Here is a 13,954-nt window from a genome sequence, read left to right as displayed (position 1 = left end):
CCGCATAGCTCAGTGTGTACGGCCAAAATGTGAGCTCTCGCGGGCGCTGGCTACATCGTCTGGTCGGCCGCGCTGCAACAATATCACAAGCTGCCCAGTTGCAGGTAATGAAGGACGGAACGAGGTATTGTTCTGTCGTTCATTACCTCGTTCTGATGTGTACCCAGGATCCGATATGTCGGCCCTACATATTAGCTGGGTACACATCGCTCAGTGTGTACCCAAGCTCTACAGGACGTAAAGTGCTTAGTGCCAGATACCATAGGACACCTTCAGAGGTCTTGTGGAGTCCATGCTGCAATAGGTCAGAGCTGTTTTGACAGCATGAGGGGGACCTACACAATATTAGGCAGGTGGTTTTATTGTTATGGCTGATCAGTATTATAAATATTTGCATGTTTATACCTGCTGTTTTGCAACTTGACTTATTTAATTTTAGAAATATTTGTACATATTTAAAACACATATGTATGGATTTAAGGTATACATCCACTAGGCGATGGGGTAACGGCAGTACGACTACAACATTGTAATCATGCAGTCGTTCCCCAACCCATGTAGTGACTGCACTGAACTTTTGTCCAGGAATGATGATGTTCGTCCATGTAAGATGACGTTTTGCCTCTTTCTGAGTTCCGTTTTTTTGGAGGGAAAAATCCGAACTCAACGTGCAAACTCGAACCTATCCGAGCCTGCACATCCCTACTTTAAAGGGGCATTTTTAAGTTTGAAAATGGGTGGTGTTTTAGCAGATCTGGGGCAGAGTTTACATTGTCCAGATTTTACGTGACTAAATGTTGGGATGTATGTCATGGCAAATACAACTGACCTCATCCTCATCTACTTCAGCTGTATATTGAGTGTCATCTGCTTCTTCATCGTCGTCATTCACAAGCTCAGGTCGAAATTCAAATACTTCACGACCACTGATCTAACAGGAGAGAAAACACAAACATGCTCACTGCCATATTCCATACAAAAATAGGAAAAATGTAAATGTCAATTTGAACAAAAAAAATTATTAAATTATTGTGTACCCCTAATGATTTTCCTGCTTTAAAATCTGCCTTTCTTCTTTCCATTTCTTCTTCAGCTTTTATTATTCGTTCTTGCCTCTTTCTTTTTTTCCAAGAAAGAAATGATTCTAAGGTGATCCTGGTAACATTTGGTCCAAGTGCTGCACGCTACAATTACATAAAAGCAAGGTAATCGTTAGGTCAAGGTTTCATTTACAGCTAAATTAGACTGCAATATCCCCTTGATTAGGGCAATCAGCTTTCTTACCATGCAATACACAGAATTATCACCATTTTTTTTCAGAATAAGTAAAAAGCTACTGAGCTTTCCTCCTCTGCTTTAGACCAGATCAAAATACCCTTTACATTTTGGAATGTGAGCTCCTGTGATTGGGGCGTTTTATTCCTGTTGCAACGATACATTAAGCAAATGATAGACTGTATGGTATGCACTGTTACTTTGCAGAGTGGGCTCTTTACAAAGATAAGTTGAATAAGGAAGAGACTACTTTTTTCTTCCGAGGTGTCTTGCCTCCTGAGGGTGTGCTGTAGATGGCTATACATACCTCCTTTTCAATCAAATCCTCTAATGAAACTTCATCATCCTTTTCTTCTTTTTGTTTATCTTTCTTTAGTACAAATCCAGCAGGCAGAGCATGACGATACATGCAGATGTCGCCTCCACCAGGGCATACCCAAAACCATCCATATTTGTTGTTTTCTATTGCATCAAGAAAGAATTTGCAAACCTGGAATAATAAAAACAAAAGAATTAAAAGGCTATTATTTCTACATAATGTAATACACAAATCCACACATTTGCTTTATGTTGTTCATTTAAGTTTTAGACATTTAACACTAAATACATCCAGAACTATCTGAAAACAACTTTGTAAAACATATTGTTATTTATACATCTTATTATTGAAATAATCTATTCAGAAGTAATAATTTTATCATTTGCCTAAAAAAATTACATTTATTTTTTTGGTAGCTAAACAAATCTAGATCCTGGTGAACATCAAAGTAAATTTCGGCTCTATTAAAGCCAAATTATAATGACAAGCAGGAAATGTCATGAAAAAACCTGGTGAGCATGCCTAACACAGAGTCTCAATTAGGCCTTAAAAAGGTTTCACTTGTAATATTGAATTGAACAAACTTCCCGACATATGAAAACTGTCAGGAGCACTAAATAGCAGCGCAGCTACAGAGCTCTCCTGCGCTAAATAGCAGCGCAGCTACAGAGCTCTCCTGCACTAAATAGCAGCGCAGCTACAGAGCTCTCCTGCACTAAATAGCAGCGCAGCTACAGAGCTCTCCTGCACTAAATAGCAGCGCAGCTACAGAGCTCTCCTGCACTAAATAGCAGCGCAGCTACAGAGCTCTCCTGCACTAAATAGCAGCGCAGCTACAGAGCTCTCCTGCACTAAATAGCAGCGCCGCATCAGAGCTCTCCTGCACTAAATAGCAGCGCCGCATCAGAGTTCTCCTGCACTAAATAGCAGCGCAGCTACAGAGCTCTCCTGCACTAAATAGCAGCGCAGCTACAGAGCTCTCCTGCACTAAATAGCAGCGCCACATCAGATCGCTCCTGCACTAAATAGCAGCGCAGCTACAGAGCTCTCCTGCACTAAATAGCAGCGCCACATCAGAGCTCTCCTGCACTAAATAGCAGAACCGCATCAGATCTCTCCTGCACTAAATAGCAGCGCCGCATCAGATCTCTCCTGCACTAAATAGCAGTGCAGCTACAGAGCTCTCCTGCACTAAATAGCAGCGCAGCTACAGAGCTCTCCTGCACTAAATAGCAGCGCAGCTACAGAGCTCTCCTGCACTAAATAGCAGCACCACATCAGAGCTCTCCTGCACTAAATAGCAGCGCCACATCAGAGCTCTCATGCACTAAATAGCAGCGCCACATCAGAGCTCTCCTGCACTAAATAGCAGCGCCGCTACAGAGCTCTCCTGCACTAAATAGCAACGCAGCTACAGAGCTCTCCTGCACTAAATAGCAGCACCACATCAGATCTCTCCTGCACTAAATAGCAGCGCAGCTACAGAGCTCTCCTGCACTAAATAGCAGCACCACATCAGAGCTCTCCTGCACTAAATAGCAGCGCAGCTACAGAGCTCTCCTGCACTAAATAGCAGCACCACATCAGAGTTCTCCTGCACTAAATAGCAGCACCACATCAGAGTTCTCCTGCACTAAATAGCAGCGCCGCATCAGATCTCTCCTGCACTAAATAGTAGCGCCACATCAGAGCTCTCCTGCACTAAATAGCAGCACCGCATAAGATCTGTCCTGCATTAAATAGCAGGAGAGACCTGATACTCTAAATACACTGGAGCTTAGCAATTGGAGTCCATACTACCAGCTGCAATTTAAACTACTGCTCTCCAGCCTGACAAATGTTGAATAGCGTAGAGCTCCTATTAAACCATATACCAATCAGCCTATATATTGGTGGGAGCTCCGCTAAACAATATTTGGACACTATATACACAGTTTATCATCAGCTTGGGGACACTTAGTATGTGTACCATTCATTTGAGCTTGATACTACCTTTTGCCTAGCACAGACTGAGCATTTATATGACAGTGGACATGTTTAATATATATTCACCTGATTTGTGATTGGTTAGCTTATTTGATATTGATGAGCACATTAAAGCTTTTGTTCAAATGAATTGGGCTATGATAACAGGATTGTTTTATTTTTTATATATCTATCATTTATTAAATGAGCTAGAACTATATATTTCATATTACAGTTATATATTAAATATTACAGTTTTGGAAACAGGCGCTACCATATTTTGTTCTTCAGATTATTTACTGTGGTTTAAAAGGACATAAGACTATCTCGTACCTCAAATATAAAAGTCTGTTTTTGTCATTAAGCACAGAATCATTCCTATGTCTAGCCTACACTGAGAGCGGAATGCACCCAACTGATCCATGTGTACCCACCTTCTCCAATCAAACTAGCAATATGTTACCCCTCCTACAAAAGACAATATATCTATAGACAACATACTATTTGAGTTTTAGGCTTCTTCTTCTCTGCTTCACCATGCTTTTTGTTCACCACCTCTTCCAACTTTTTCTCGTCCCAATTGTCCATTGTATCTGTAAACAGAAATCCAGACATGAGATTGCATGATCATCTGTGCCAGTCACATAATATTTTTGCAAATGCAGAAACAGCTCACCTTTTTCAAGTTCATCATCTCTGCCATCAACATAAACACTCCTCTTTTCACACTTCCTTTCTAAAGACAGATCGTGGGAGAATTTGCACTTATCTCCTTTAGTGCATTGGCCTTGCTTGTAGAACGCACATACTACAGATTTTGGATCAGCACCTAAGTATATCAAAATGGAAATTATGTTAAATAAAAAGACATGCACAAACATGTGAATAGAAAGCTCACTCAAGATATACACACAAAATAAGCCAAGTGGAGCAAAATTTTAGAAGAAAAACCAAGTCCTACAGGTAATAAGTTGTGCTCTAAAGTGACCATTAACGATTTGCAGAACATAGATTTTTAGTAGGATCAACAAGGTCAGATGCAGAATGATTTTACAGGGCCAGTTCCAAGGACAGTGATACGGACTAGCACAATGAGATGCAGAAATCAAATAGTTGTACAGCATATCCCCAATTTGGAAAACACCCCTAAAGACTCATGAAACTAAATGTGTTGTTATCAGGGTCTGGAGAACACAGAGGAATGCTTAATGACTTAACGCTGTAACCCATAGCAGTCATATTTTATCTTTAATTTTCTAAACTTTATTAGAAAACCATGACATCTAGAATAGTTAAAGCAATACTCTGTATGTACCCATGTTAATTCTGTTGAGTAGGCATTAGCATGGGTTGGGTACAGGATTCCAGCAGTCAAAATCCCAACTCCAGCATCCCAAATCTCCCCAGGGCCTAAACCCACTCTCCCCCTCCCAGTGCCTAACCCTCTCCCTAACCCAGCTACTTACCTTCGGGATGCCGGTGGTTGGTGAGGTATGAAAGAGAAAGTCTTCTAGTGAAATCCAGACCTTGACATGAATAGCGCCGCAACAACTACCAGCTTGCCAACAATGCCTTGCTTGGCATTTTCTGACAAGTTTTTATTCTTTATTAATTTCCCTAACATTTAACATACTGTGTTACTGGAAGACAAACAGGGTTTTCAAGTAAGGAGACACCTCATTAATGAGACAATAAGAAATAAGAGTAGAGAAATCTGAAAGAGCTGGTGTAGTGAGGACAGCTGTAACTAGTGTTCAATCTAGCACCCTGCACCTGTAACAACCCGTGCAGTTTCTCTTTCCTGCCTGGGGTGTCACGCTCTGGTGCTTCTAGGAAACTCAACTAATGCAACAAACTGCTCTCTACTCTGGTGTGCATCTCAACAGCCATGATTTTGGGCAGTATATGGTTCCATAAACTGGGACCGTTTCAGATTAAATAAATCGTATTCTGACTTTATGACCACATTAACACATCTACAGGACATCCATGACCCCTCACAAAACCAAGGTACACTTTAAAAACAATCTTGTGCGTATTTCTACATAGAAGACTAACAGGAGGACATTCTGATTACTGGGGTTGGGGTGGTATGCTGCACTGTCATGTGCACATTCAGTGTGGGATCTCTTTAACGATTGGCGCAAACATGTCAGGCATTCTCTCTGCTACCTCTACCAGATTCAAAAAGGGGAACGACCTATGGCTTAGTTGGAACCAAGCAGAGCTCACACAGTCACTATGCAGTTTTGGCTCCTGTGTATGTTGCTATTCAGTAGAACATCCCAAGATTGGTTATTTCATACAAATTTATTTTTTTTACCTTCAAACTCATTGCTTTGGATAAGCGGCATTTAACGAGTATAAGGTGCTCTGTGTGTGGATTTAGCAAAAAAATCAAGTTTTAAACACTTGTAGCCACTTAATTTCCACCATCAAATTAGTAGCATAAGAATGTCGTTCGTCAGACATTTGTGGTCACCGTTTTCTAGAAAACCATCACATCTACCAACTTTTGTGGTTGCATGTCCATGTTTCTTGAAAGACGCGTCTTTAACCACTGTTGTGTAATGTAATTACCAAATAAAGCTGTCAGTGCTAGTCTTGTTGTTTCCATTTAGCTAACCAAACTCAGCCAAGAAGGTTCTCATCCACACAGTAGCCAGTATTGTTAAATCTTGGACACCAACACGTCAGTTCATTTTAACAGTGAAACAACATTTATACAGACAGCTACATATCCTTGTATCAAGGCACAACTCCATCAGGCATTGTAAATTTGAGCAACAGCCACCATGGTTTCCAGTGAAGGTTAAGAAAAAGAGCCTAAAACAATTCCATGTTCAGCTAAACAAATAGGAGATTTAGAAGCTGAACATGAAAAGAAAGCAACCGAGAATTAGCCTAACAGGGACCATACATTAGCGATGGATTGCTGCGTTCCTGCAAGCCAGCGTCTCAGGATTGGTGAAATCCAACATGTTAGATTTCACTTATTTGTTCACAATGTGTTTGGTAGCACTCTAAAGGCTAATTAAAATTGACTGTAGCTTCCTACACTTGTAACACATATTGGGGGGAATTCAATTCAGCGCGATAAATAGCAACGGGGAGGGAGCTCCAGCAGCTATTCAATTCAATGCGCTGTGTGCCTTGTCGGGAAGCAGGTAAGTCAGAGAATGGCGGTTATAGCAACCTAACGTGGATGTTAAGGCGCAGTAACCGACATTCTCCAAATAAAGTGACGGGCGCACGGCTGTTAGCACGGCACTAAGCCGGTGAACAGCTGTGTGCCCGGGACTTTTGTCGGATTTCTCCTCGCATCCCTATGGGGGTGCGAGAAGAAATCCTTTGCCCACCCAAACAGCGGGTTGAATTGAATAGCTGCGGGAGCTCTCTCCCGCAGCTATTCTCCATCGCACTGAATTGAATTCCCCCCATTGAGAGTGTAGCAAAAGTACTTTGAAATCAAGAACAAACCGTGCCCCACAGGCCTGACCACTTCAATGCTCTAGAGCACCATGTACTATTTGTCTCCTGCCTTATCCTTTGCTTTATAAGAACACACACAAAGGTTTGAGTGTTTTCACAATTACAGTCAGGTGCATAAATATTGGGACATTGACAGAATTTTCATATTTTGGCCTCTATTCACCACCACAATGGCTATGAAACGAAACAAACAAGATGTGCTTTAACTGCAGACTTTCAGATTTAATTTGAGGGTAATTACATCCAAATCATGTGAACGGTGTAGGAATTACAACGGTTTCTATATGTGCCTCCCACTTTTTAAGGGGCCAAAAGTAATGGGACTATCAACTCAAAAGCTATATCATGGACAGGTTCGGGCTATTCCCTCGTTATTTCATTATCAATTAAGCAGGTAAAAGGTCTGGAGTTGAATCTAGGTGTGACATTTGCATTTGGAATCAGTTGCTGTCGACTCTCAATATGAGATCCAAAGAGCTGTCACTATCAGTGAAGCAAACCATCATTAGGCTGAAAAATCAAAACAAACCCATCAGAGGGATAGCAAAAACATTAGGTGTGGCCAAATCAACTGTTTCGAACATTCTTAAACAGAAAGAACGCACCGGAGAGCTCAGCAACACCAAAAGCCCCGGAAGACCATGGAAAACAACAGTGGTGAATGACATAAGAATTATTTCCCTGGTGAAGAAAAACCCCTTCACAACAGTTGGCCAAATCAAGAACACTCTCCAGGAGGTAGGTGTATATGTGTCAAAGTCAACAATCAAGAGAAGACTTCACAAGACTGAATATAGAGGGTTCACCACAAGATGTAAACCATTGATGAGCCACAAAAACCAGGAAGACCAGATTAGTATGGACAGATGAGACAAAGATCAACTTGTACCCTAGTAATGGGAAGAGAAGAGTATGGAGAAGGAAAGGAAATGCTCATGATCCAAAACATACCACCTCATCAGTGAAGCATGGTGGTGGTAGTGTCATGGCGTGGGCATGTATGGCTGCCAATGGAACTGGTTCCCTTATATTTATTATGTGACTGCTGACAAAAGCAGCAGAATGAATTCTGAAGTGTTTCGGGCAATATTATATGCTCATATTCAGTCAAATGCTTCAGAACTCATTGGACGGCGCTTCACAGTGCAGATGGACAATGACCCGAAGCATACTGCAAAAGCAACCAAAGAGTTTTTTAAGGCTAAAAAGTGGAATGTTATGCAATGGTCAAATCAATCCCCTGACCTGAATCCTATTGAGCATGCATTTCACTTGATGAAGACAAAACTGAAGTGAAAATGCCCCAAGAACAAGCAGGAACTGAAGACATTTGCAGTAGAGGCCTGGCAGAGCATCACCAGGGATGAAACCCAGCGTCTGGTGATGTCTATGCGTTCCAGACTTCAGGCTGTAATTGCCTGCAAAGGATTTGCAACAAAGTATTAAAAAGTGAAGTTAGATTTAGGATTGTTTAGTTTGTCCCATTACTTTTGGCCCCTTAAAAAGTGGGAGGCACATATAGAAACCGTTGTAATTCCTACAACGTTCACCTGATTTGGATGTAATTACCCTCAAATTAAATCTGAAAGTTTGCAGTTAAAACACATCTTGTTTGTTTCATTTCAAAGCCATTGTGGTGGTGAATAGAGGCCAAAATATGAAAATTCTGTCAATGTCCCAATATTTATGCACCTGACTGTAAATATAATGCTCTGAATCAAGAATAAAATAGGGTAACACAATGATTACTAATGGACCCTTACAAAATAAAATTAGAGAACGTTTACAACCAAGCCATACTATACTCAATAAATTTGACTATAGGGCAAATCCACCAGTAACAGAATCACCTTTTTACAGTAATAACAGGATTTTGGTACTTACCGATAAATCCCTTTCTCTGATTCCACAGGGGACACTGGAGTTCAAGACAGTGGGGTATAGACGGTGGTAGAGTAGAGCCTGGCACTTTAAATAATTCAGAAGTGTGACTGGCTCCTCCCCCTCTATGCCCCATCAGCCCCAGTTTAAGAACTGAGCCCGAGAGGAGACGGAGGACCATAGGAAAACGAGGAGAAGGAGGAGACCACAGAACGGAACAAGACCGAATGAGGGAGAACAGAGGAACAAACTGCAGGGAACACATGCAGTCACACAACCTTATAAGAAACCAAACAAAATGGCAGGTACGCAGCGCTGGGCGGGCGTCCAGTGTCCCCTGTGGAATCGGAGAAAGGGATTTATCGGTAAGTACCAAAATCCTGTTTTCTCCTTCATCCACTAGGGGACACTGGAGTTCAAGACAGTGGGGACGTCCCAAAGCCAACCTCCCGGGTGGGAAGCGCGGAGAACTTGCCGAACCCTTGGCAAAACCGAAAACCGGGATCACCAAGAACCGTAGGCCTAATGGAAAGGCAAGAGCTGAAGATCAAGTGTTGTAGAGCAGAGGAGACAATCAAGGCTCCTTGCTAAACAGCCATAGAAAATCCACACCTTACAGCGTAAATCGAATGGAATACTGCTAGCAAGAGAACAACCGCAGATGAAAGCTGAACACCGTAAGCTCAGCCGAAACAGACCAAGCACGAACAGAGTTGAACATGAGAAGCTGTATAATTTGGAGACAGCAGAATCCCAGCACTGCTGGACATAACTCATATAGTTATACATATAACAATACCAATCTACAGATACAGAGTTGATCCTGTCCACAGACTCCTAACAAGAGTATACAGGGAGCAAAAGACAAGACCGAACAGTCGCCCTGGACCATTCTTGAGGTCCAACTACTACAAGGTTGGCAACCAGAGTGAAACCATAGAAGTCTCCAATAAGGATAGAGATCCCAATGAGGCAGAGGCAGCTCTGAAAGAATCGAGACCACAATTCCTTTCAGAGCATCAGACAGCAGTACAATCAACTCAGAAACAGAGGGAAAAACAGCAACTGAAACCTTGCAGCTGTAAATCCCCATACCAGACCACTGGCAGAATGTCTGGCAGCCCATCAGTTGTCTGCCTATTGAGTGGTTACTACTGCCTGTGGTGGGTCTCGAATTAGTGTATGGGGCATCCCAGGTGGAGACCTTACAGCCCAAGCCACTGTGCCGACCTGAAAAGAAACCCACAGCAACAAACTCCAAACAACATCCAACATGATGGAAGTGCGTAGGCAGTATCAACTGCTGTCCTGAACATAGTATAAAAACAACCCAGTTACCCTAGCAGTTAAAGAGCACGGATGCAACAGTCACCCAGTGAGAGCTACCAATATAGGGAAGCAACCATACAGCAAGGCTACAGAACTAGGACAACCATAGAGGTACCCATCAGGTACCTGTCAGTGTGATGAAAATATTCACAGTACTGAACAGGAAAACCAACCAGGCCCCCTGCGTGGAACATAATGACTGTCACGCTTTAATATAAAGAAGTGCATAACCCCCAAGGCGCTACAGTCACAGTCCATTATAACCCCAACAGAAGAATAAAGTGACTTGCTATGCACGCCAGGAAAGCTCTAAAGTGTAGAGCCTACTGCTAAAAAGAGTGGATGGCTACTAAGTCTGCAGCTAGGATGCATAAGGGAGAATAACGGCTATGTCGTGTCAGGTTGCATGAAATCGGAGCATCTTACAAGGCAATAGTGGGGTACCGCTTACCTGTGAGCAATCAGAAGCCCTCTAGAAACTATGTAGAATGTCACTGACCTTCTCCATCTCACAGCAACCCGTCACATCGGGAATAGAGAGTAGCTTCAGTGGGCTAAAAACCAATGCTCCATAGCACAGTCTTCAGTCTGGCGATGTTGCCGTAGGAGAGACTGTAGAAAACTAGCAAAATGTTAGTGGTAACAAGAAGGTCGTACTACAGGACTCTATACCTGAGCTTGTTCCATTAGGGATGTGTATCCTTATATAGATTATACATATACCCCAAGCACGGTCTGCTAGAGTAAGTATTAGTACATTAACACTTATAATGGTTAAGTGCGTATTAGTCAAGAGGCGGGATAGTGAAAGAATTAAATAAGACCCTGTACTGGTCAAGATACACATAGCAATATTACATATTTGATGATGGATCCCACCAGTGACCCTTGACAATCATAGTGTTCACAATGAGGGATTAAACTTGAACCGCAGGGCCCATGATTTACTGGATACCCACCAATCTAATCAAGCCAGGCCTGACCCTGCCTATTCGGCGGGTGGCCCTAGACCTTCAGGCACAGGAGCAGAAGTGTGGTCTGTTGTCATTTAACAAAGTAAGCCCTGAGGATGGAATAGAATCTGGATTTTTATGTACTGATAGGAATGTACCCAGGGGCCACTTTATAGCCTCATTTTATTGAGATATGCGACTAAACAATAATATGGAGTACAGGAACCTATACAGAGAAAGGTACCTGTACATAGACATAGAATGCAATAATTATCCCAAGTAAGAAGGGATACATCTGTAAAGAAAACCCGTTAGGGCTATAAAAAAAACCAGGTGTTTCCCAATTATTAGGAAGTAGTCATACGAGGAATATGAATATATTGGTATACATACACACGTACACTTAGACAAATAGTTGCATGAGAAGTCAACATAGTAAGTATACTTGTCAGACTCCTGCACCAGGAGATCATTATGCTCTATATAATATATAAATATATACATAGTAGGAACCACAAATAGCGGCACTCCGAGACTTAAATAGTGATCAAAAAGGTATATCTAAACTATGTTGAAACAAACAGGCCGACGTTTCGGGGGATACGTGCCCCTTTGTCAAAGCGAGTATATATACATACACCTATATACACATACATTGTAATAATAATAACTCCCCCGAAAAGGGGGCGCCGTAGATATAAACTGACAGGAACAAAACTGTAAACCCAGAAGGGTGTAAGTGCCTATCTTATATACATGTGTGGACTACCAGAAGGCTCCCAGACAAGTATATGGTCCATATTAGAAGCCATGCCTTAGGGAATTGTGACTATCACAATGTAAACTGCAGAACATGACTCTAGTCTATAGAGCCAATATAATATATTATAGCCTACAGCTTCTGGTAATCCCAGCTGGCTTCCCATCTGTGGAATTAGAGGTAACCTAATGATTGCGGAAGCATAGGCATACCCACACATATAACAAATACATTCATACATAGTAGGTGTAAATAGAAGTTGTTGTACCAACCCACCGCAGCAGGAGAGTCCAGCCTCCAATTGCAGTATCTTTCTTTTTAAAATATGCAAGGTATCAGATATAAAACTGATAAGAACAAATCCTACCCCTGCCTTTATGGCAAGGATAAGAAGCGATACATACATACATATATATATACATATATATATATATATACACATACATACATACATGTACCCTCATACAAGGTCACAGGTAACGATAATTTATCCAGGAGAAAGCGTGAACGCAGTCCCCCACTTCCACAAATTATGCAGTCGAGATTTCCGCATTTTGAGAAATCATCGGGGGTCAGCACACCCAGAGTGCAATGGATGCGCCTCGCCCTGGGAGAATCACCTTTGTAATCATGGTATCTCCCCTGCCAGGTAAGTATGAACTGTGGCTTACCTCCACGCAGGGAGACTGCTGATGTGCCGTGTGTCCATCCTCTGTAGGCCTGATATTTTAGCAGCGCGCTGTCCCAGACTGGTATAGATCCTGGGAGCCTTCTGCCCTTGCCTTATCAGGTGAGCCATTTGAGCTCCAGTTGAACCCACCTTTTCAAAGTGGGGATCAAAAGGACAACCTCAGATCAATGAAGTATACTGCATTATATTTAACGTATACAGGCATATTTGTCATGTGGAGGGCAAAGTGACATGGACACAGCCTCTGTATTAGGCTGCGGCATGTTCCTCCCTGAGCTAGTGTCAGGGGTCCAGACACTCACTCTATAATAGGGGCGGCGGGTCCCATGATATGTAGAGGTACTGCTTCAATAACATCTGACATTAGTGAGTACTGATTAATTTCCTAATCAAACAGACTCCAGCAGCCATCTTGAGATAGACAATTGTAAAATAGTCGCAACTATCTCTACACAGTGACATCACAATGACGTAGAGCAGCAGTTAGGATAGTTGTGGGGTCGACAGTTTTGAAGTGCTCTCCCCTACAGAATAGAAGTACATTACTGCTAGATAAAGTACTAACAAGTTCATTGCTGGAATCTGACCACCATATAGGAACTACAGAGATGAGCCAAGTTCTATATGGACCATTCCGCTGCGTGACTAAGTAAGCAGGAAGACTGCTACACTGCGTGCATAATTTGTAATCAGCTCAGTATGCCTCAGCATTGTACTATAATAGAGACCAAACTAGGTTCTATCTAGATTCTACAGCTATGCACAGGGGAGACTATACACATAGGTCCTCTTCATCTATATATTTATTAACAGTTCTTATATATCGCAGCGTATTCCGCCGCGCTTTATCATTGGAAACATCAATAGAACAAAACTGGTTTTAACAGACAGTATATATAAGCAGGAAAGCCCCATATATATACACATATATACTCATACATACACTTAACTCATGTAGGCATGTATACAAAGCTACCCATATTGCATTATGTCATAGGTAGACAAATGTGCTTGGAACTAACTCCAGCAGCGGTACAGTGAGTGCAGCGTCTTCAGGCACAAACTTCTACGCCTCTCCCTGCACTGCAAACAGCTGCCTCTGCAAAGTTACAGACTGCCTGTATTCTGTACAGTGACAGTCTCTGCATATGCCTGCGCTGTAGTGCGCGCCAACTGAGAGGCTAGAAAAAATATGCGGTGCCTGCTCCCCGGGAGCAGTAACGGCTGCCGGACCTAAGCCACGCCCCCTCACTGCCGGGAGTAGAGCCCCGGCGCTAACTGCATCCGGT

The 13,954-nt window shown here is 42.3% G+C and overlaps 1 protein-coding gene and 1 non-coding gene across 2 annotated transcripts in view; both read right to left on the bottom strand.

Annotated features, from left to right (window-relative positions):
• ZC3H15 (zinc finger CCCH-type containing 15) overlaps positions 1 to 13,954 on the bottom strand; it is a 41,671-nt gene that overhangs the window by 14,308 nt on the left and 13,409 nt on the right. Inside the window, exons 4-8 of the mRNA XM_088466678.1 lie at positions 4,236 to 4,388; positions 4,061 to 4,152; positions 1,583 to 1,765; positions 1,038 to 1,184; positions 830 to 931 (exon numbers count right to left, since the gene is read on the bottom strand). Of these exons, the coding sequence (XP_088322804.1) occupies positions 830 to 931; positions 1,038 to 1,184; positions 1,583 to 1,765; positions 4,061 to 4,152; positions 4,236 to 4,388 (677 nt within the window). The remainder of the gene's footprint in view (positions 1 to 829; positions 932 to 1,037; positions 1,185 to 1,582; positions 1,766 to 4,060; positions 4,153 to 4,235; positions 4,389 to 13,954) is intronic.
• On the bottom strand, positions 12,467 to 12,631 carry LOC148534472 (U1 spliceosomal RNA). Its single transcript, XR_015877655.1, has one exon. It is a non-coding gene; the product is annotated as a U1 spliceosomal RNA (small nuclear RNA).

The sequence above is a fragment of the Taudactylus pleione genome, unplaced genomic scaffold (assembly GCF_031769625.1).
Source record: "Taudactylus pleione unplaced genomic scaffold, aTauple2 ptg000066l, whole genome shotgun sequence".
NCBI classification, from domain to species: Eukaryota; Metazoa; Chordata; class Amphibia; order Anura; family Myobatrachidae; genus Taudactylus; species Taudactylus pleione.
Note: the sequence above shows the minus strand (reverse complement) of the source record. Positions and strands in the feature narration are given on the sequence as shown.